This window comes from Callionymus lyra, chromosome 10 (genome assembly GCF_982586985.1).
Source record: "Callionymus lyra chromosome 10, fCalLyr1.hap1.1, whole genome shotgun sequence".
Taxonomy (NCBI): domain Eukaryota; kingdom Metazoa; phylum Chordata; class Actinopteri; order Syngnathiformes; family Callionymidae; genus Callionymus; species Callionymus lyra.
In genome coordinates this window covers 7464711-7486435 of record NC_141827.1, presented here as the reverse complement: position 1 = coordinate 7486435, position 21725 = coordinate 7464711, and the positions used below count along the sequence as shown (strand labels likewise).

Below are 21725 nucleotides of genomic sequence, written 5' to 3'. Positions count from 1 at the left end.
GTCTGGTCACCGAGGTGAGCAACCTTCGCTGTCAGGTGTCGGAGGACGGCGAGCTCACGGAGAAGCTGACGCAAGTGGAGGCTCTGAGAAAGAAGGACTGGGAGGAGATCCGGGCACTGAAAGAGTCGGTCAGCGAACTGCTGGAGAGATACGAGCCCAGCATAGAAGAGGTGGATCCGTCCTCGGAGCGACGGCTGGACGAGCAGCAGCAAGAGTTAGAGACCCAGCAAAGAGCGCTGCAGAGCTTCATGTGTCATCTGGAGGAGGCTCACCTCCTCATCGTCGACAAGGACGAGCGCATCGCACAGAAGTGTCACGAGAACACCAGCCAGAGGAGTATCATCGACGAGCTGGAGACGCTCAACTGCTGTTTGCGACAGTCGGTGAAAACCCTGCAGGCTCAGCTGGAGAACCGTCTGGAGGAGGAGATCCTGGCCGGGGTGGAGAACCTCCTGCAGGAATGTTGCTCCTCTTCTGCCTCTGAGACTGGGTCAGAAGAAGTATGGGGGGCAGAGACCCAACTGGCGCAACTGAAACTCAAACTTGAACAAGAGGAGACACCGACGAGCGAGGAGGTTCTGAACGAGGATCATGAGATTGTCTTTGGATCTGAAGAGCAGAGCAACAACAGTTTCTGGAAGTCTGAAGAGATCCATGATTGTTCACCGGAGGACTTCCTGGAGTATGCTGAAGAGAAACTAATGTATGAGGGTCAGATTACCCTCAGAGCTGCTTCTGTAGAGAAAGAGGACGTCTTGGAGGTAGAACCCAGCAAAACCTTGGAGACAGAACCAGAAATTACGGGTCAAGAAAGTTCTGTGGATTTTGAAACCATTGAGAGCAAAGGAGAGGTTTTCGTTGCGAATTTCCAGAGCCAGGAAAAGAAACTAAAGGAAGATTTAGAGGATGAAAGAAGGGAACAGAACCTAGAGACTTCAATGGAAACAGAAGCAATGGGTCAGGACCAAAAGGTCCTCCTGGACTCTGTAATTGTAGGAGAGAACCTTTTGGAAAACCAGCAGGAGGACTCGATTGAAGATGACCATGTGGAAGAAGAGACTGTGCGGTTCAACGAAGATGAAGAACAGGCAGATCTTCTTGAGACAGATCTGGTGCAAAAGAAAGAGGACCTTCTAGGCATACATCTAGAGGTACAAGAAGATCAGACAGCAAATATATTTCTAAAGAAAGAATATGAAAACCCTCCTGAAAAACTTCCAGTTGATGAAGGAGAGATTTCTCTGCAGGAACTAGAGGGTCAAAAAAGTAACTTTGAATCAGAAGAAGCCAATAACCACGTCCAGACCAGCCTTGTAAACCAGACCCTTGAAGAGGTCCTTGATCCGGTAATAGTTGAAAACGTCAAGAAAATGTTGAGGAAGACTCTCCTGGGGACAGAGTCTGGGGACCTGCCTGAGGACAGACGTGAAGATCAGAAGCAAGAGATCCAGGATGAGGTTCAGGACCAAGACATCCTCTTGGAGACAGAAGAGTCAGACAGTCAGGACCACCCAGAGATAGATCCCGAGCGTCAGAGTGGAAACATCCATGTGTCTACAGATCGAAGTGAAGAAACGTCCCAAGAACCTGGAGACCACAGTGAAGAAACGTCCCAGGAGCCTGGAGACCTCAGTGAAGAAACGTCCCAGGAGCCTGGAGACCTCTGTGAAGAAACGTCCCAGGAGCCTGGAGACCTCAGTGAAGAAACGTCCCAGGAGCCTGGAGACCTCAGTGAAGACACGTCCCAGGAGCCTGGAGACCTCTGTGAAGAAACGTCCCAGGAGCCTGGAGACCTCAGTGAAGAAACGTCCCAGGAGCCTGGAGACCTCAGTGAAGACACGTCCCAGGAGCCTGGAGACCTCTGTGAAGAAACGTCCCAGGAGCCTGGAGACCTCTGTGAAGAAACGTCCCAGGAGCCTGGAGACCTCAGTGAAGACACGTCCCAGGAGCCTGGAGACCTCTGTGAAGAAACGTCCCAGGAGCCTGGAGACCTCTGTGAAGAAACGTCCCAGGAGCCTGGAGACCTCAGTGAAGAAACGTCCCAGGAGCCCGGAGACCTCAGTGAAGAAACGTCCCAGGAGCCCGGAGACCTCAGTGAAGAAACGTCCCAGGAGCCTGGAGACCTCAGTGAAGAAACGTCCCAGGAGCCTGGAGACCTCAGTGAAGACACGTCCCAGGAGCCTGGAGACCTCAGTGAAGAAACGTCCCAGGAGCCTGGAGACCTCTGTGAAGAAACGTCCCAGGAGCCTGGAGACCTCTGTGAAGAAACGTCCCAGGAGCCTGGAGACCTCTGTGAAGAAACGTCCCAGGAGCCTGGAGACCTCAGTGAAGACACGTCCCAGGAGCCTGGAGACCTCTGTGAAGAAACGTCCCAGGAGCCTGGAGACCTCTGTGAAGAAACGTCCCAGGAGCCTGGAGACCTCAGTGAAGACACGTCCCAGGAGCCTGGAGACCTCAGTGAAGAAACGTCCCAGGAGCCTGGAGACCTCTGTGAAGAAACGTCCCAGGAGCCTGGAGACCTCTGTGAAGAAACGTCCCAGGAGCCTGGAGACCTCAGTGAAGAAACGTCCCAGGAGCCTGGAGACCTCGGTGAAGACACGTCCCAGGAGCCTGGAGACCTCTGTGAAGAAACGTCCCAGGAGCCTGGAGACCTCTGTGAAGAAACGTCCCAGGAGCCTGGAGACCTCAGTGAAGAAACGTCCCAGGAGCCTGGAGACCTCAGTGAAGAAACGTCCCAGGAGCCTGGAGACATCAGTGAAGACACGTCCCAGGAGCCTGGAGACCTCAGTGAAGAAACGTCCCAGGAGCCTGGAGACCTCAGTGAAGAAACGTCCCAGGAGCCTGGAGACCTCAGTGAAGACACGTCCCAGGAGCCTGGAGACCTCTGTGAAGAAACGTCCCAGGAGCCTGGAGACCTCTGTGAAGACATGTCGCAGGATCTGAAACCTGCAGACCCGAGTGAGGAGACGTCCCCAAAGGTGGATCTGAGCGAGAAGACCTTGCAGGACATGCTGCATAGACATCGCCAGAGACTTCTGGCCAGAGTGCATAAGCCCAGAGGAGCCCGAAAACCGGTGATACACAACCGGCATGAAAAAGAACCAGGAGAGTTGGACCAGGAACTTCCTCTTGACAAACCAGCAGCAGGAAGTCACGGTCGCAAGGCCGTGTTTATGTTACGACAGAGTTTTAAATCCATCGCTGACATTCTGCGTATTCGGCCTCAGTACACGTACAAACGTATGAACGATCTCGCCACTCATCCACTTATTGACGAACAGAGCGATTCTTTATCATGAGTCAGAGACTCAGAGACTCATTTGTGTCATCAGGACTGACGGCGGACCGTGACTGTAGCACTCCTGTCACTGCTAGTTCTGTTTTTCAACGCTTGATATTTGAGATTATTTAAAGATGAATTTGTTTTTATCAAAAAAATATATTAAATAGTTTGTATATTGAACTGTTGAATTTGCAAGATTCTTTTGAACTGTATTTTAATTTATACAAAAAACATAGTTTGATATTCTAAATCCAATAATATTAAAAAAAACAATTTCTAGAATCAATATTTTTTCATTTATGTTGAATTGAAATGTCTACAAATTACAAATTGTTTTTAAAATAAAAAAAAAATCAAAGTTTTAGCATTTTAAATGTTAAATTCAGTATTCAATACTACACTGATATACATCCATATACTTCATGTTGCCATCAAGTTGTGGGGAGACCACGGGGCGGACAAAAGACCAGGTCAAAGGTCTACATCTCCACTCTGTCCTCTGACCATCTTTGGATTTCCCCAAATCATTTGAAGGACCTGGCATCCCATAAGTAAGTCTTCAAACAAGTCTGCAAAAGCATTAAATCTCTTTTGTTTGTCGAACTGAATGAAGATAGTAAGTACCAACGTCAATAATGAAAACAAAGTTTTCAGAATTCCTCGTTCACTTCCCCATCGGCTTAAATTCCCTTCCAGCGTTTGGGTGTCTTTGATCCAACTTTTGACTCGGTTGGCGAGTATAAGAACCGTCGTGCAGTCGTGGGGAACCTCTCGGATAACCCTGGACGCCACCGGGGTCGTGGCTTTGAAGCTCATCAAAGGACCCGGGGACAGATTATATAACTGAGGCGGCAGAAGCGTTCGTCACATCATCAGAACGTCAAGCGAACACGAGCATCAGGAGAACGAGGAGTCGCAGCCAGAACACACAGGAAGTTACCCATGAGCAGCAAAGTAGTCCACAACCCTTTTGAGTTGAAGGAGCGAGAACTGGTCGCTAAGATGAAGGGGCAGCGGGAAGCGCTCAAGTGCGTCCATGAGAAAATTGCGTCCATCACCCAGCACATGGAGTCAGAGAGGAACCCCAAGGAGCAGGAGAGCCGAAGAGCCTTGCAGGCAGCCATGATGGACCAGGGGCAGCTGCAGCAGGGAGTTCACAAGATCCTGAGCGGAAACGCAGAGGTCCACAAGGTGATGATGGAGCGAGACCAGCTCCAGCAGGAGGTCCAAAAGCAGCGCGAGAAGAACTTCAAAGAGTTAACGGACAAGATCCTGCTTGAGAAGATGTTGGAGGAAAACCAAAAGACACTGGTGCAAGAGAAGATCCTGAAGGAGGAGAACATCAGCAGAGGAAATGAAATCAGAGCTGAGATTGAAATGCTGAAGAACTACAGACACAACGAGGACCTCAAAGATGAGCTTGGGCTGGAGGTTCAGAGGCTGGCCGAGCTCCTGCGTCAAGAGAGAGACAACTACCAGAGGGAGAGCACTCAGCTGCTCCAGCTGGAAAAAGACTTTGAGAAGATCCAAGAGGAGCTCAGAGACCAGAAGAACCTAAACCAGGAGTTTCTTATTAAGGAGAACCAAACCAGGAAGGAGTTGGAGAAGCTGAGGAACAACAACGATGCACAGACTCAAAGAATGATCCTCCAGGTGAGTCTAGATGTTCCTTTGAGAACCTGCAGAACACCAAAAATCGGAGATCCATCAGTTATCCAACTCTTGGAAGTTAAGTCTTGACATTGAGTTGACTCGTTTCTCCTCCTTTCAGGTGAGACAGACCAGCGTGGACCTTATGCAAAAGGACGTGGAGGAGTTGGCAACAGCGTACTTGGAACGAGAGGAGAGGTTCTTTTGGGAGAAGAAGACTTTAACAGAGGAACTGGAGAAGATGACAGCGTCGTACAAGGAGGTGACCAGCAAGTGTGGAGAAGTAGAGAAACTGTCTCAAGCTTTAGAACAGCGACTCAAGATGGAGGTCCAGATGAATGAGGAGAATGTTAAAAACAACCTCAATCTGATCCAGACCATACGAGCCGATCAGGATGTTTTTTGCAAAAAGATGGAGGAAGAGATGGAAGCTGTCCGTGCAGAGGCGTCCTTGAGGGAGCAGTCTCTTCGAGAGGAGGTGGAGGAACTCAAAGCTCAGCTCAACCAAAAAGAAGAGCTGCAGGAACAGCCGCTTACGCACTTTGAGGTCAACTTCCACATAGAGTTTCTTCCACGCTCACTTACCCCAGATATTCCAGAAGAAGAAGAGTGTCGAAGGCAGATGGTCAAAGTCCAGATGACCAGAAAGAACAACTACCACTCGGTGAGAACTCCAGACCTTTCAGTTCTTGCTGCACCATCTGATGAGGAGCAAATAATCAAAGAGGCAACACATCTGGAACAGAACCCTACAGATGCCACAAGCGACGAAACAGATAAAGTCGTGGCAGAAGAGGATCATTTGGAGGACATGACTGTCCGAGAAGTCTCCAGAGAGGAGGATGTGGTTGGACCACTACATCAGCAACAGCAGCATATAGAACTCCAACAGAACACTGCAGAAGAAGCATTGTCTGGTCAGGACAGTCTCGGGTGGAAGGAAGACTCTGAAGCCCAACAGGACAGTCTGGGATCTGAGGAGTTTGTTATTTTAGAGGAGATCATGGATTCTGAAGAGATCCTTTCGCCTGAGCCTTCAAAACGTATGCCCCAAGAGAGTCTTGAGATTCCAAAGACTGAAGATCTCTTGAGGTTTTTGGACATGTTGGAGGCCCAAGAGAAAGAGACAGTTGTTGTCCAAGATGATTCTTTGAGAGATGAAGGGCATCTGGATCATATACCTGAAGGCCACACAGAGGTCCAGCAGGAGACTTCTGAAGATCTCCGTTCTGCTCATGACACACTTTCATTGGCAGAGGAAGATCCAATAAGCGACTGCACCATCTCAGAGAAGACAGCTTCAAGTCAAGAATTTCTGTTGAGTTTGGACATGGACCAACCTCAACAACAAGCAGGTGTGGAGCTTCAGCAGATTCAAGAACAAAAGTCAGAACTGGAGGAACTTAAGATGGAACCCCGAGAAAAGGAACTGGAGCAGGAGATGACGGTAGAAAATTCACCTGAGGAGCATTTGAAGCTTCAGACTTTGAACTTGAAGGACATGGTTGAAAGTCACGATGACCTGCACAGAGCGGACATAGCCGAACCTCAAGCTCAAAAATGGATGCAGACTATCTCAGATGAGCAAGTACCATGTCCACAAGATGTTCTACTGAGGCGGGACCCTAAAGTACATTACCTTGAAATTGCAGACAGGACAGCTGCTCTTCAAGAAGACCTTTATCTGAGAAACACATCGGAGGAGCTTGACAGTCAGCAGGATCAGAAGCTTGAGGACCTCAAGATCCCTGAGGAGATACTGTCTGACCTGGACAAACTTCTTTTGAGGGAGAATATAGAGGACCTTAGAGACCAAGAGGACCTTCACTATGAGACATCAGAAGCAGAAACGCTCAATAAAAACATTACAGAGGTCCATCCTAAGGAGCAGGAGCTCAGTGACCCTCAACAGCCTCCGGAGATGGCGGGTGGGCCAGAAAATGTCAGGGAGGAGGATCAGACGGAGCTTCATCAAAACCTCTTAAACGAGCTGGTTACGCCTAAGGAAGTCCTAATGGAGGACATGGAACAGCAGAAGATACCACCTCTGGATAGTATGGATGAGGAACTGAAGACCACTGGAGAGATGCCAGCTTTGCCAGCAAACATTGGCCTGACAGGGGATGGGAACCTCACACCTCAGATGGAATTTTCTGAAGAACACCAAAGTCCTTTGGAGATGGAGAAGCCACCACCAGAAGCTCCCCTTCAGCCTGAGGAGCATCTAGAGGATGATTCTGAGGTGAATGTTGACATTGGAACTTCTGTTGTGGATTTGAACCCTCAACCTCAGAAATCTCAAACCTTCCTAGAGAAAGCTCACCAATACCTGAAACTGAAATCACCTGCAAGGTGCATTATGCTGAAGACCATTTCTCAGGAATGTTCATCCTCGGCGTCCTCATCACCTCAGCGCTTCCTCGGCGAAAAGAAGCTGCTCGGAGAAGTCAAGAGTCCAGAAGATCCAACTCCGGATGAGAGGACAGAAGCTGTTGAAGAAGACTTTTCTAATGAAGAAGTCTCGGTTCAGGAAGAGCTGAGCGAAGAGCTTCAGCGCGAGATGCCCACCTCAAAGAAGGTTTGGAGGAAAACCTGCCAGTTCCTTAACCTGAAGACTCTAGGCAAGAAGAAGCGACCGGCCGACTCGTCTCCTGCTCGCTCGCTTCCTTCCACTTTCAAGGAACAGCAGGACGAGTGTCGGCCTGAGCTGGACGTACAAATAGCTGAGGAAGGCGTTGCTGAGTTGCTGGGACACTTAGAGGAGACTCACCTCTCTGACTCTCTGGTCTCTGAGTCTCAAAAAGGCCAGATTGTCCCGGAGAACCTGCAGCCGTTGGAAATGACTCAGCAGAAAAGCTTGACCGGCAAGAAAGGGAATATCTTGTCCGAGTTCTCTCTGGCATCTCCGCTGACCCCCGTGTCCCCCGAGAGCCAGAAAACATACGAGATCGAAGTCCAGATCAACAGACAGGAAGTCCAACAGAAAGCTCTGGAGGGTTTGTGTGGAGCCGAAGGGAAACTATGCGATCTGGCGCAGGAGGACTCCGAGGAGCTGCAGAACTTGTCCATCCAGGTGAAGCTCCCCGACCTGCACCGCCAAGAACTGGACGAGGTGGCTCAGAACCGATTGAAGATCCTGAACCTCCAGATGGTGTGCAAAGGTCCTTTAAACATCCTGCAGACCAAAGCCTTCTTCTCTGTCAGCCCTCCCTCATTCGACGGCTCCACATTGGACCCGGACATGTGACCCAGCTGGAGGCCCTTTGAACAAAAACAGTTGACTGGATCCAAGGTCAACTGTTTTTGACTTTTGTTTACAAACATTTTTAGCTTCTGGCTGAATTAGAACTGTGAAGGTCAGTCAGGAAGTCTTCATCCACCACCACCCACGTCTGTAACAAGACCTTTGGTGTTCCTCTGATGTTCATGGTCTTGCACAAGCAGGTCCAGATTTATTGAGGTCACCTCAGGTCGAATCAAGAAACAGCCTCACAAGGTCAAAAACCTTCAATCAGTTCTTGTTCGCACGCGTCGCACTGCAGCTCTTTCTCGTTTCTAACGGGTCTTTACGGGTCAGAACTTGAATGTGAATGTGAGCAAGAACATTGAATCAATGGCAGCTCAGTTTTCAACAATAAATAAAGATTTACAAGCACTTACATTATGCTTTGATATTGTTTTTTTTTATTTTTGTTTGCAGCTTCAGAGTGTTTTTCTACACATTGACATTGGAAAGTCTTCTTGTTCGCACACTTCTTCTGAGGGTCGTTACGGGTCACAAATGACAGTCGCTAGAGTGTATTGAAAAGAGTGGGAATATGTATCACGATATTTGTACTTTGGAACATCGTGTATCGAGACTTCCGAAAGTATCACTTTATGACTCTTGATCGCCTGAGATTCAAAATTCATCTTCTGTGTGAACGGTGTATTGTTATCACGGATGTATTCGAAGAATTTACAGACCACTCTTGACATCAGTAATTTTAAAACCAAAATATGTCCAAACATCGGCTTTAAAATCTGCTGCAGTCAATTGTCCTCAGTCATCACAGGGTCTTAGCTGCAGAAGATGTATTGATTGTTGCCATCTATTGGCTGGATGCAACACAAAAATGAACAAACGCTGTTAGGTAATGTAAGAAAATAACTATTTTTATTTTATTCACACTTTATTATAGAAAAATAGTATGTTATTTGGAAGTGAATCATACTCTTCGGCAGAGTATTTTCCTGTCATTGAGCGACGTCTTCAAGTGTCTGTAGTTTACTTGTTAATTCATGACTCATGTAGATGATGAGAGTCCAGATGATGTCCTCCCTTGTGTCTCTGAACGTCCTCCAACATTCTCAGTGGTGGTCAAGTTGGTTTGAACTGTCTCTGAGGTCCTTCTGAGCACCATGACAGCTGCTCCAGGACTCGCCTGCTTTTGTAGACCCACCAGTAGGGTTATCTCCACACCTTGTGAGGTTCCATTTCAGCCGTGATGTTCCACTTATCTTCAGTCTGGACACCTCTCGTGGTTCCTCAGCTTCTCTTCTTCAGACAAAGACCACCAACACTCCTCCAGAGAGTTCCTGTCGCAGTCCGAGGCTTCTCTCTCATGTTGGGTCTCCATCTGGTCCTGGAGGTCGTTGATGAACCGACTCAGGCTGCTAGTCCTTGTTTCCAGGTCCGCGATGATCTTCTTTTGGTCGGTGATCTCCTGGTTCTGGTCTGCCATCTGCTTGTCTTTGGTGGCGATGAGCAGTCGAGACACCTCAAGGTGGTTCATGACCCGGTTCAAGGCACTCTGCTGGTGTTCTTCTTCCTGCCTCTGCTGCAGAACCTTCTGCTCGTCCAGAAGGCACCTGGTCTCCAGGTCTTCCACCATCCTCTTCAGAGCTCGGATCTCCAGGGCGTCCCGCTGCCTCGACTCTTCTGCCTCGTGCAGCTTCTGCGACGTCTCCTCGTCGTCGCTCACTCGACTGCGCAGGTTGCTCAGCGCGGCGTTCAGACCTTCGTTCTCCAGGTTCTTTTGTTGCAGCTGAGACTCCAGCCGAAACATCTGTTTGGTCCTCTCTTCATCCAGATCTTCCATTTCTCTGAGGATCTCCGCCTGTCTGGACTCGTTGATCGCCTGCAGCCGGACGTTCTGGGCGCTGAGGTCAGAGACTTGGTCCAAACACTCCGCCAGATGGTCCCGCAACCTCTGCAGCTCCTCCAGAGAAGCTTCCAACTTGATCTCAGTTTTGTCGAACTTCTCCTTGTCCCTGAGTCTCTTGAACTCTGACTTCAAAGTCCTCTTCTCCTTCTCCAACCAGAAGTTCTTCTGCTCCCTCTCGCGTGGCTGGTACGTCTCGTCCTCCAGCATGTAGATGGTTTCTCTGCTGCCTCTGATCACCAACATCTTCTCTGAAGCGTGACCTTCGTCCAGGAGCGTTCTCTGGTTGACCTCCCTCGCCTGCTGCTGTAACTTTATCAGCTCTGTCTGCAGAGATGAAAGACGCACATGTGGACGTTCATCTGTCCTTTGATGTCCACTGATGTCATGGTTTGTTCATGTTGTTGTTTCAGTGCTCAGGTGGACAAGATCCTGGATTGAAGTAAGTCAGTGTCATCACAATATTGAACGGTTGGAGTTGAGATTTAAACTGTTGTGTATTCGTCATTACAATTTACAATTTAATCATTTCCATTTTTGGTTGGATTTGTTTCTTATTTGAATAATTGAATTACATTTTTCTTAAATATTTCCATAATGAATGCTTATTTTTACATATACAGTTTAATATTCTAATTCCAATAATTCAAAAATAATCTTTTGGTTTTGTCTATTTTACCAAATATTTTCTATTGAATTTATAAGGCAACATATAAAAAAAATAGAATTTCGGAACTTTATTTTTGATTCATTGGAATTAGAATATCAAACTATGTGTAAAAATAAATGCATTGACTTGTTTTTTTTCTTTTTAGTCAATCATTTATTAAAACAGATAAAACTATCTGCAGAAAAGAAAATATATATATATATTATATTCGCATTTAATTTAATTAAATAATTTTAGAAAGATAATAAAACGTTATATTTTTAAAACAATAAAAACGAATTCAATTATTCGATGAAGAAGTAATTTAATTGAATTATTCAATTCATAAATCAACGCAACAACAACAAAAAATCCAGATCAAGAAGTAGCAGGTGGATTTCTCAAATGAACCAGCAGGGGGCAGACTCTCCCTTCTTCAGTTTTGCCGATGATATAAAAACCCACTTCGTCTCTGCGGCGATCAATTGATCAGATTCATTTGAAGACATCGTTGCATCATTCTGCTGATTCTGATTTTTTTTTAAAATAAAAATTCTCGTCTTCTGAAAGTAAAACTTTTGAAAGTGTCGAGCAGGATAAAATTCACTAAAAGGTCGTCAGTATATCAGTGCCACCAGATGAGTGGTTGAATTAAACATTTTTAAATTAAAATATTGTTGTTTATTCAAATGTCTATTTTAATAATAGAATTAACATTAACAACATTCTATTTTATTTTAATTGAATGTGCGAGTTTGAATTCCAATAATACAAAACTTTGAATTCAATATTTTTCTTAATTCATCTTTTCAACATTTAAGTTCAATATTAAAATGTTGGTATAAAAAGAGCCACCGTGACGGGCTGGAAATAGATCAGTCGTCTTCAGGTATTGTCTGGTGATCCAGTACTTAAGTACTCAAGAGGGAGCTCAAAATGGTTAGTGGAGAGACAAAATGGCGGATTTATCTTAGTCCTAAGGGGAAGTATGGAGGAAAAAAAAACTTCCTCTAAAGCTGCTGAATTTTATTTGATTTCCCTCCAAGTATATATGGTCGTAAAACCCTAGTTCCACATAGATTAGACGCAACCAAACATAAATACACTTCAGTGTTATCAACACAGTGACCTCCCATGATGCCTCTCTACACACTGCTCTATTTTAGTGACGGTTGATTGGTCGCTACAATACTGTATTTGAGTCCATTTGGTGTGTAAAAAGTTAATGGTTGGCTGTGCAGCAAAGCATTCTGGGAGCTGATTAGGTCACAGGTTTTTTAGGAGGATATAAAACGAGCAGTTTGACCCAGATGTTGACGGACAATAAAAAAAAGAAAACACTCGGACAACAGATCAGTTCATCGTGACGTTGATACAAAATCAGAGGAACAAAGATCGACGGAAGTTCATCACACTTTGACTCACAGATACAAAATGTCGAGCAGAAGATTGTTCAGCTGCCTCGCTCAGTGTTATGAAAGCGTCGAAGACACACATTCAGACGTCAGAGAAGTCGTCGCAACCCCCAGGACAAATAACCATTCGTGGTCGCCACGGTAACCACTTCACTGCCGCGACACAACGAGGCAACTTTGGTCTTTTCAAGTGTAGTTAGCATGTTGCCGTCAGCAGTGATCCTGACGTACAAAACAAACAGTTGTCGGGCTCAAGACCCTGCAATGTCAACCCACACCTGCAGGGGGAGCTCAAGAGCACATCGTGTTACAGTTATTGTTACAATTTTCTTTCGTTTCCCGGAAGATTCTAACGGTTTTCCAAGTTTAAGTGCAACCGTCATTTCTCCAGATCGGAAACGAGGCAGTGATTATATTTTAAGGTCAGTTTTGTTCACTACAGTTGCTGGTTCAAATACGCCTGTTTTCGGTTCATACAAAAATAGTTCCACAAGCAAAGATGTCCGACCAGCAAGTCCACGCTAAGTTCCGACCCAGTGTGGTTCTGCTACGACTCGAAGATGCTGAGGCCTCGCTGTTGGTTCAACCACCTGTCCATCAAAGTGTCGGCGCTCTGGTCCCGCCCCTCGCACACCTCGCGCCTCCTCTTGGCGACGTCGCTGGCGATGGCGAGAGCGCCGCCCTTCAGGAAGCGGACAAAGTTCTCGCCCACCAGCGGGCCCATGGCGTACAGGCCCGGTCCGTCCGCCGACACCACCCGGTTGGTGAACGGGTCCACTTCTATGGGGTTCCTCCGGCAGGTGATGGGCTCCTTCTGGTCCAGGCCCAGGTGTCGTCCGTGGTCGGGAAGGAAAGATAGGTTGGGGTGGGATCCGATCAGAACCAGCGCTTTGGACACTTGGACCACCGTCCGCTCGCCCAAGTCGGACTCGAGGACGCACTTGTGGTCGGGTCGGAACTCCAGGACCTTGTGACGAGGGAAGCTGAGGTACCCGGGGTAGGAGGACTGGGCGGGCGGTTCTGAGGTCAGCTGGTGCTGCTGCTGGGTCATCATCTGGTGGACCTGAAGTTGAGACGGGTCAGTGAGTCTGTTCGACTCCAGAACCAGCGACGGGGGGGAACTCACCTTGTGGTACTCGGGGTACAGGACTTTGGGCAGCTGGTTGAAGATGAGACCCGGGTCGGTGACCGAGCGCCGGAACACGTGGCGGACCGGCGTGCTGAGGTGACGCGCGGCCAGCACGGCGTCCGCCGCCGTCAGCCCGGCGCCGACCACCAGCACCGGGTCGGGCGACTGGTTGAGCTCGCCGCGGTCGATGGCGGCCTCCAGCTCCCAGAAGGAGTGACACACGAAGGGGAGCGACTCGCCCTCCACGCCGAGCCGGGCCGGGATGTCGTGCGTCCCCGTGGCCAGGACCACGTTGTGGGCCAGCACGGAGAACGGTTCCGACTCGAGCGGACCATCTGCGGGGGAAGACGTGGAAACGTTAGCGCGTGGCAGGAACGTTCTCCTCCTCCTCCCTTCGTCGCGACCTCTCACCTCCGGACTCGGACCCGTCTCGCCTCTGCAGCCCCTCGACCCTCCAGCAGGGCCCGTCCGGACCCCCGGTCTGCCTGGTCACCGAGGTGACGGTGGTGCCGCAGGCGAAGTTCTGCTCCAGCGCCATCCGGGAGACGTAGTGTTGGTAGTAGGAGGCGATTTCTGCTGGAGTCGCGCGATCGTTACGAACGTTCCTGAGGAGGTCGAAGGAAACATTAACATCTCAGACTTTTCCTGATTTAAAATTTCAAATGTTGGTTTTTTTGTTCATTGACGTGTTTTTTAAAGCATTGAATCATTTTTTGTTTGTATTTTTTATAATTGAATTCAATGGTTTGAATATTGAACGGTTGAATTTCATTAATTGAATTAAAGTGTTTGATCATTTTCAACCTTTTAAACATTAAACATATTAAGATATTTTTGACACAGTAATATTCAACATTCTAATACCAATAAATATTTTTAATTAGCAGCCTTTTAAATCATTTACGAATCAACCTCCTCCATCCAACCCAGTTCTCTGTATCTCCCTCTCTTCGCCACACATTCCACCAGTTGAACACGTTTCTTCTCCTCACTCTCCACTCATCTGGACCGTTGATCCCAAAATCCTTCTTTATCTCCCTTTACCCTCATGGTTCCTCTCATTCACTCACATTCATTCCTCCACTTGCTCTCACCACAGATCACAATGTCATCTGCAAACATCATAGTCCGTGGAGATTCCTGTCCAACCTCATCTGTCAGTCTGTCCATCACCACCTCAGGGCTCAGCCCTGATGGAGTCGCACCTCCATCTTGAACTTCTCACACCTCACCGCTGTCTCACAGTTGACATACGTGTCCTGCAGCAGTTCTAACATACGTGTCCTGCAGCAGTTCTAACATACGTGTCCTGCAGCAGTTCTAACATACGTGTCCTGCAGCAGTTCTAACATACGTGTCTTGCAGCAGTTCTAACATACGTGTCCTGCAGCAGTTCTAACATACGTGTCCTGCAGCAGTTCTAACATACGTGTCTTGCAGCAGTTCTAACATACGTGTCCTGCAGCAGTTCTAACATACGTGTCCTGCAGCAGTTCTAACATACGTGTCCTGCAGCAGTTCTAACATACGTGTCTTGCAGCAGTTCTAACATACGTGTCCTGCAGCAGTTCTAACATACGTGTCTTGCAGCAGTTCTAACATACGTGTCCTGCAGCAGTTCTAACATACGTGTCTTGCAGCAGTTCTAACATACGTGTCCTGCAGCAGTTCTAACATACGTGTCTTGCAGCAGTTCTAACATACGTGTCTTGCAGCAGTTCTAACATACGTGTCCTGCAGCAGTTCTAACATACGTGTCCTGCAGCAGTTCTAACATACGTGTCTTGCAGCAGTTCTAACATACGTGTCCTGCAGCAGTTCTAACATACGTGTCTTGCAGCAGTTCTAACATACGTGTCCTGCAGCAGTTCTAACATACGTGTCCTGCAGCAGTTCTAACATACGTGTCTTGCAGCAGTTCTAACATACGTGTCCTGCAGCAGTTCTAACATACGTGTCCTGCAGCAGTTCTAACATACGTGTCCTGCAGCAGTTCTAACATACGTGTCTTGCAGCAGTTCTAACATACGTGTCCTGCAGCAGTTCTAACATACGTGTCTTGCAGCAGTTCTAACATACGTGTCCTGCAGCAGTTCTAACATACGTGTCCTGCAGCAGTTCTAACATACGTGTCTTGCAGCAGTTCTAACATACTTCACTCAAGCCTCCACACTTCCTCATACAGTACCATAGTTCCTCTCTGGACACCCTGTCTTAGGCTTTTTCCAGATCTATAAATGGTCGCTCTGTACCATTGTTTGTAAACAAAAAAAGAAAAGAAGAATTAAACAAAAAAAAAAGTTTGTATAAAAAAAAAAACATATATCATGTGTAAAAATATATATATATATTTTTTAATTTAGAAAATCTAAAATTGAGAAGTTAGATCAAACACTTGTGTGATATATTTTCTGGCATTGATTTACTTCCGTTAATGTTTATTTTTTGAAATGTTTAAATAGAAAAAATAAATAAACTTTCAATATAAAAACTTTTGAATTAAATTGTTAAAAATGTTTTATTTATTTTTAAAACAAAATCAGAATTCTTGTTATTGCCATAATATGTGAATAAGGTATTTACTTAAAAACTTCTGCATAATTAAAATACAGTTCAATCATTTCAATAAATAAATTCAAACATTTCAAATGATGAATTCAACTTTCCAATATTGTAAAAGACACCGATATACTTCCATAGAAAAAGACATCAGGTGATTCTAGTTGTGTGTGTGTGCGTGTGCGTGTGCGTGTGTGTGTGTGTGTGTGCGACTCACCTGCGCTTCTCTCTCAGCCAGTCTTTCAGTTTGAGTCCAGGAAGTTCCATCCAATTGGCCAGACTGAGTGTGAGCATCGACCCCTCCATGGCCTGAGGACACAAACACACGTGTAAAGACGTTTCCATAGCGACGACACACCCGCACAGAAGGTAACACACTTACATGCCAGGCCCCCCCGGGCGGACCCCTCCCCAGCACCAGGTGAGGCACGGCGCCCTCGGGCTCGTAGCGCCACTCCAGCGGCGACGTGTGGTCCGAGCCGAAGTCGCCGTCGGGCAGCAGGAGTGAGTCGAAGAGGACCGCCACCGGGTTGGAGGAGCGACCCTCCAGACCCTCGCACAGGTACTCCAGGTCCTGCACACGCAGATGAGGATCAGCACCACCAGAGGTCGCCATTTGTAATGTACACTTTATTCCTCGAGTAAGTAAGTAAGTAAGTAATATTTATTTATATAGCGCTTTTCGAGACCAGGGTCACAAGTACCCTTCTGTAGTCTCACCTGTAGAGTTTACTACCACCTGACTTATGGTTCCTACATAACAGTGAACTCCCATGATGCCTTTCTACGCACTGATCTATATGTCTGATTGATCGATACAATACTGTCTTTACGTCTGTTTCCATCGTTTAGGTCACCATTACTGAAAGGGTTGTTGAGAGACGGCACTTCATATAACAGTTGAGTTCACCATTTTATTTAAAAGTGAAAAACAAATCAATAGCATCTTTATCTTTTGTCAACATGTTGTTTTGTTATCACGTGAGATAATCAGGAAGTTTTCACTTATGCTCAGAGAGTTTTGCTGAGTCACCCTGAGCTGGCTAGTGATAGTGGTGAGTCATTAGTTTGTAATTACAATTGGCGTACGAGTGGCTCGTGAAAGTGACTCGTGGGCCACGTGCAGGTAGATCTGTGCTCACCTGCTCCAGCAGCGACAGGTGAGCTCCCTCCTCCAGCTTGCTGTGCAGGAGAGTGTTGGGGTGCGACGCCCCGGGCGACAGGTAGGGGGCGTGACCTGAGAGCAGGTACGACAAACAGATTCCCGAAGGTCCGTTTCCTGAAATATAAACACAACACTGGTCAGAGAGTTTCCTTTTCACATATTTACGTCTTGTAATCCGTTTGTGAAGTAAGTAAAAATTAAACTTACAGTAAAATAGGACTGCGTTTAAAAATATAATAATTAAAAATGTGAATGTTTATATAATTTTTTTTTTAACACATACATGTACATGTTATTGTTATTTTAATAATCAAACAATACATTTTTTTTTAATTAAATACCTTTGCTTTTGCATACATTTACTCGCCAGTGTTTCTACATAGTCACATGATCGCCTGCGTGTCACTTGATTGGCTTAAAGTTGGCACCATTATACCAACATTTTATAATGAACTTAAAAGGCTACAAATTTAAAAAAAAATTGAATTTACAAAATGTATCTTTGAATTATGGGCTTAAGAATATCAAACTCTACGTGTAAAAATAATCCCTTTTTTTTATTCTATTAAATAATGAACAACTTTTAATAAAAACAAATTCAAATAAAAAAGTTTTACCCTTCAATATTCTGATGACACTGATATATTTTTATACTTTTAAACTTGTTAGGATAAAAGATGGATTTGTATAAAAATAAAACCAGACTGTTGACTTATGGTTCTCCTTAACTCTGTCGAGACATGTTAAGGACATGGGTGTGTGTGTGGGTGTGTGTGTGTGTGGGTGTGTGTGTGTGCGACAGTGAGATTTGACCGGGTCAAGAGCTTAGAGTCATAATTTGTGTTTGTTTTATTACATCACTAGAGAGTTTTATGATCGGACAGTAAGAGTGACTTGTTGATTCTGTGTGTGATTGTGTGTGTGTGTGTGTGTGTGTGCGTGACCTACCGATAATGACCACGGGCAGGACGTCTGCAGGGTTGAGGGCTTTTTCCTGGAGGTCCATTTGGGCTGCAGACGGAAGAAGAATTAGAAAAAAACCCTGTATTTCTTACTGTACAAGTGTGTACAGTTTATATCCTGTACACACTTGTGGGCACGAACGCACACATCCCCACAGGATCAACAACGCCCAGATATGAAAAGCTGTTGCACACATGAAACCACTCGGGGGGAAGAGTGTGTGTGTGTGTGCGTGAGTGTGTGTCAAATGAGGAGAGGATGAACTCACTCTTGGCATCTGAACAAGTGAAAAATGTTCCACGTATTCTGGGCCGCTATTGTTAGCGGGGCCCCTCCCCCACTTGGATCAGAAAGAGGGCTCATTAAAAAGGGACTCCAGTGGAGGGTCCCTTTCTCTAGACCGCCCCCTGCTGGTCGCTCGCTCGCAACTTGCGGATCACCTGGACGACCCGTTCCGCCCGCCGAGGTTTACTCTCAAACAATAAAGTGTAGAGTAAAGAGGTCGGTCATGTGACCTCCGTCAGGGCCCGCAGAAACACAAAAAAAACTGCCGAGTCATGCTGACACACCGACTTCCAAGAGCCTGGTGCGAGTGACGGCTCGAGACGTCTTCTCCGAACTTTTGAAAAGATGCAGCTTGTGGAGAGAGAAAAAAATAGACACTGAAATAATGCTAGTTTAATGATGCTCTATACTCTAATGATTTTAAAATAAATATTTATATAATCTTTTTGTTGCTTTTAAATTTTTATTTGACGATTCATTTTCACATAAAGAGTGTAAAAAATATTTTGATTTTTCAAATTCACATCTTAATATTCTGGTTTGTTTATTTTTTTTGGGTTGCAATTGAACGTCCGGCCACTAGATGGAAGCGGCCATCATGTCCCTCCAGAGATAAAGAAAGAATGATTTCCGGCAATAGCTGAGGACGAGAGGATACAGTGACTCCAGCAGCTTTTAAAGCTGATGTTTGGACATATTTTGGTTTCAAAACCAATGAAAGCAGTGACGACTTTGAGAAATATTGACTTCTTCACAATATCACAATATATGAAAAATTATAGTATTGTTGCTTCAGTATCGCTAGACTCGGGAGCGACGACACTCGTTCTTCTTTACGTCCTCAGCCTTAAATTGAAGGCTGAGTAAATATTATACTAACAAACGGAGCGTCTTTCCACGTCTCCTCGTGCTGCCGGAGACAGCACACACACACACACACACACACACACATACATATATATATATATATATATATATATATATATATCTCAAATATTGATTATGACCAGTAACAAGTGAACAAAGTGCTCTGGACATGAAACTAAATGGGTTGGGAAAAAAACACGTTAATTACATGATAATAACTTTAGGGCAGAATTAAAGCAGTTTGTGTGAATGTTGACATTCAATCTCCTTGTTTGGCTTCACTTCCTCCAAGTTCAAGTTTCTGTCTAAACCTCATTTCAATTCTTCCTTGTTGTTTGCATCTTAACTTTCCTTCCATGTTGAACTTGAAGTCTCTGGAAGTTTCCTGCAGCATGTGGTTCTTCACCTGGTTAGTCGTGCCTCACGCACTTTTTTCAGGGCTTTCCCGGCCCCCCGCTCCCAACTAGCTGGGACAGCTAGATGTTTTTGGGTCTTTTGAGGGCACGGAAAGGTGAGGCTCGTCAGCCCCGGGCAAATGTAAAGACGGTTGCCATGGAGACCGCAGGTGGAACCGGGGTGTTGGGTTTCTTGGCTTCTTGTTTCAAACTCGTTTTATTTAGTAAAGCAAAGTCTAAGCTCTTACGTCATCATCCAGCAGAGGGCGTGACGCGATGATGGCAGAAGTTGATCAACTACTACACGGCAAATGACGACAAGATGAAAATAAATATATAAATAAATAAATAAACCAACTCGAGCAGTCACGTGTTCGTGACTCATGGACGAACCAAACACAACAAACAAACGTTGCAATGGAAACTAGTTTCTTTGTGGTTGTGGGTCCGTCCGGGGGGAGGGTCCCTGTTGTGTAACCGGGTCAGCCCACCAGCCGGCCGGTGGCCCGGCACCGTCGCTGTATAAAGAACCGTGACTCACATCGGTTCGGAATAAACCCGGACACCGTCGTCCCGGAGAATAACGCGGATAACGGCACCGTGCGAGACTGAGCGTCTGCGCATGCGCGGAGGGGATCGTGCTGAATGAAGCGTTTACTCACCGGAGCGTCCTGACTCGGTGCCGGTTCTGGTTCGGGTTTTGGAGTGACGCGCGCGCGGGTTTCGGTGTCGTCTCCTGGTCCGGATGAGACTCTGCGGCGGGTCGCAGCACATGGAGCTGCTCACCGGTCTGACCGCAGGGTTATATAGCGAGACGGCGCTCGGCTGTGGACCAATCAGAGCGCAGATCCTTCCTGCGTCCCCCCTTCACCCCCCTCCCTGTGTGAGCCCAGAGATCGTCTCTGCGCAAAAGAGGTCGACACCCGAGAAATCCAACGCCCGAGACACAAAGATCGTCTACTAACTTATGTAACTTTTGCCACCTGAATTATAGACGTGTTCTGATGAATAAATAAACGTTTGGACTAGAATATGAAGTTTCACAGCAGCAATAAAATATCTTAAAAACTTTTAACCTGCTGTTCTCAGAGTCACTGTGACGTCAGACTTTCCTCTCAATTGAATGTTTAAATTTAATCATGTTTTTACTCTTCAACACTGTTAGAGAAGATCTACTAAAATCCGTTTCAGAGCAAGTTTTTATACGCAAAACAAGTAAATAAATGTTACGTTTCCGGTCCAGAGTTTTTATAGGAATCTGTAGTTCCTGACAAGTCAGTTTGTGTCATGGAGACAAAACATGTGTCACGTCCAATATGTCAGCATTATTAAAGTGATAGTTCAGCCAAAATTCAGATTTCAGATTTCAGTAATCTGTTACTTTCTAGAGTCGACGTGAGAAAGTGTTTTGGAAAAACTTTAAAAAGTCCATATTTTAAGCTTGTTTGTAGCAGAAGCTTAAATGCTAACATGCAACACAAACAGGAAGTACTCCGGGTAAATATCGCGATCACGTCCAGTAAACAGTAGTGTATCTGGCTGTGGAAGGAAATAAAGCCGCTGCAATTAAATCTGGCAATCAACGAAGAAGTGTTGGAGACGGCAGCGTAAAGAGTTCACTCGATGAAAATATACGACAAAAAAGCAGATGTCCAAAACTAGACTGGTTATTAACACAGCCGTATTAAAAGGAGTTGTTTGAAGCAGAAGCTTAAATGCTAACATGCTACACAAACAGGAAGTACTCCAGGTAAATATCGCGATCACGTCCGGTAAACAGTAGTGAAGACAGTAGTCTGGAGGCGCTCGCGATATTTACCCAGAATACTTCCGGTTTGTGTAGCATGTTAGCATTTAAGCTTCTGCTACAAACAAGATTAAAATCTAGACCCGTTTACATTTTTTCTGAACAATTTATTTTGTTCAGACTTTAAAACAAGATGGACGTCACAGACGAGCAGTATGGAGATATTTCGATGTTTTTAATTGTCTTTTTGGACAAGATGAAGACGAAGACAACTGAGCTACAGTCGCTACATTAAAATGAACAAACATTTTTGTCTATAACTCTAAAAGGAACAGTTTTCTGTTAGAATAATCCCAACCCTAAGTCGACATGTTGTTAAAACGTTTCAGAGGCAGCAGACACGAGAGGCTGATGTCGGAGATGACAAAAGTAATCGGATACTCGTCTGAATCTTAAATTAACTCACGTGGGCGA

The 21725-nt window shown here is 46.0% G+C and overlaps 2 protein-coding genes across 2 annotated transcripts; one reads left to right on the top strand and one right to left on the bottom strand.

Annotated features, from left to right (window-relative positions):
- The first annotated feature begins 4163 nt into the window (after nt 1–4163).
- Nucleotides 4164–8594, top strand: LOC148070103 (uncharacterized). Its single transcript, XM_087800806.1, has 2 exons — nt 4164–4936; nt 5055–8594. The coding sequence occupies exons 1-2, from the start codon at nt 4226–4228 to the stop codon at nt 8178–8180; spliced, it is 3837 nt and encodes a 1278-aa protein (XP_087656932.1). The 5' UTR covers nt 4164–4225; the 3' UTR covers nt 8181–8594.
- A 2868-nt stretch (nt 8595–11462) lies between these two features.
- Nucleotides 11463–20312, bottom strand: osgn1 (oxidative stress induced growth inhibitor 1). Its single transcript, XM_087801372.1, has 8 exons — nt 20167–20312; nt 17943–18005; nt 16972–17108; nt 16212–16403; nt 16047–16138; nt 13682–13875; nt 13268–13605; nt 11463–13204 (listed from the first exon to the last, which is right to left on the bottom strand). Exons 1-8 carry the CDS (start codon nt 20276–20278, stop codon nt 12689–12691), a joined length of 1644 nt encoding a protein of 547 aa, XP_087657498.1. The 5' UTR covers nt 20279–20312; the 3' UTR covers nt 11463–12688.
- Nucleotides 20313–21725: the final 1413 nt, after the last annotated feature.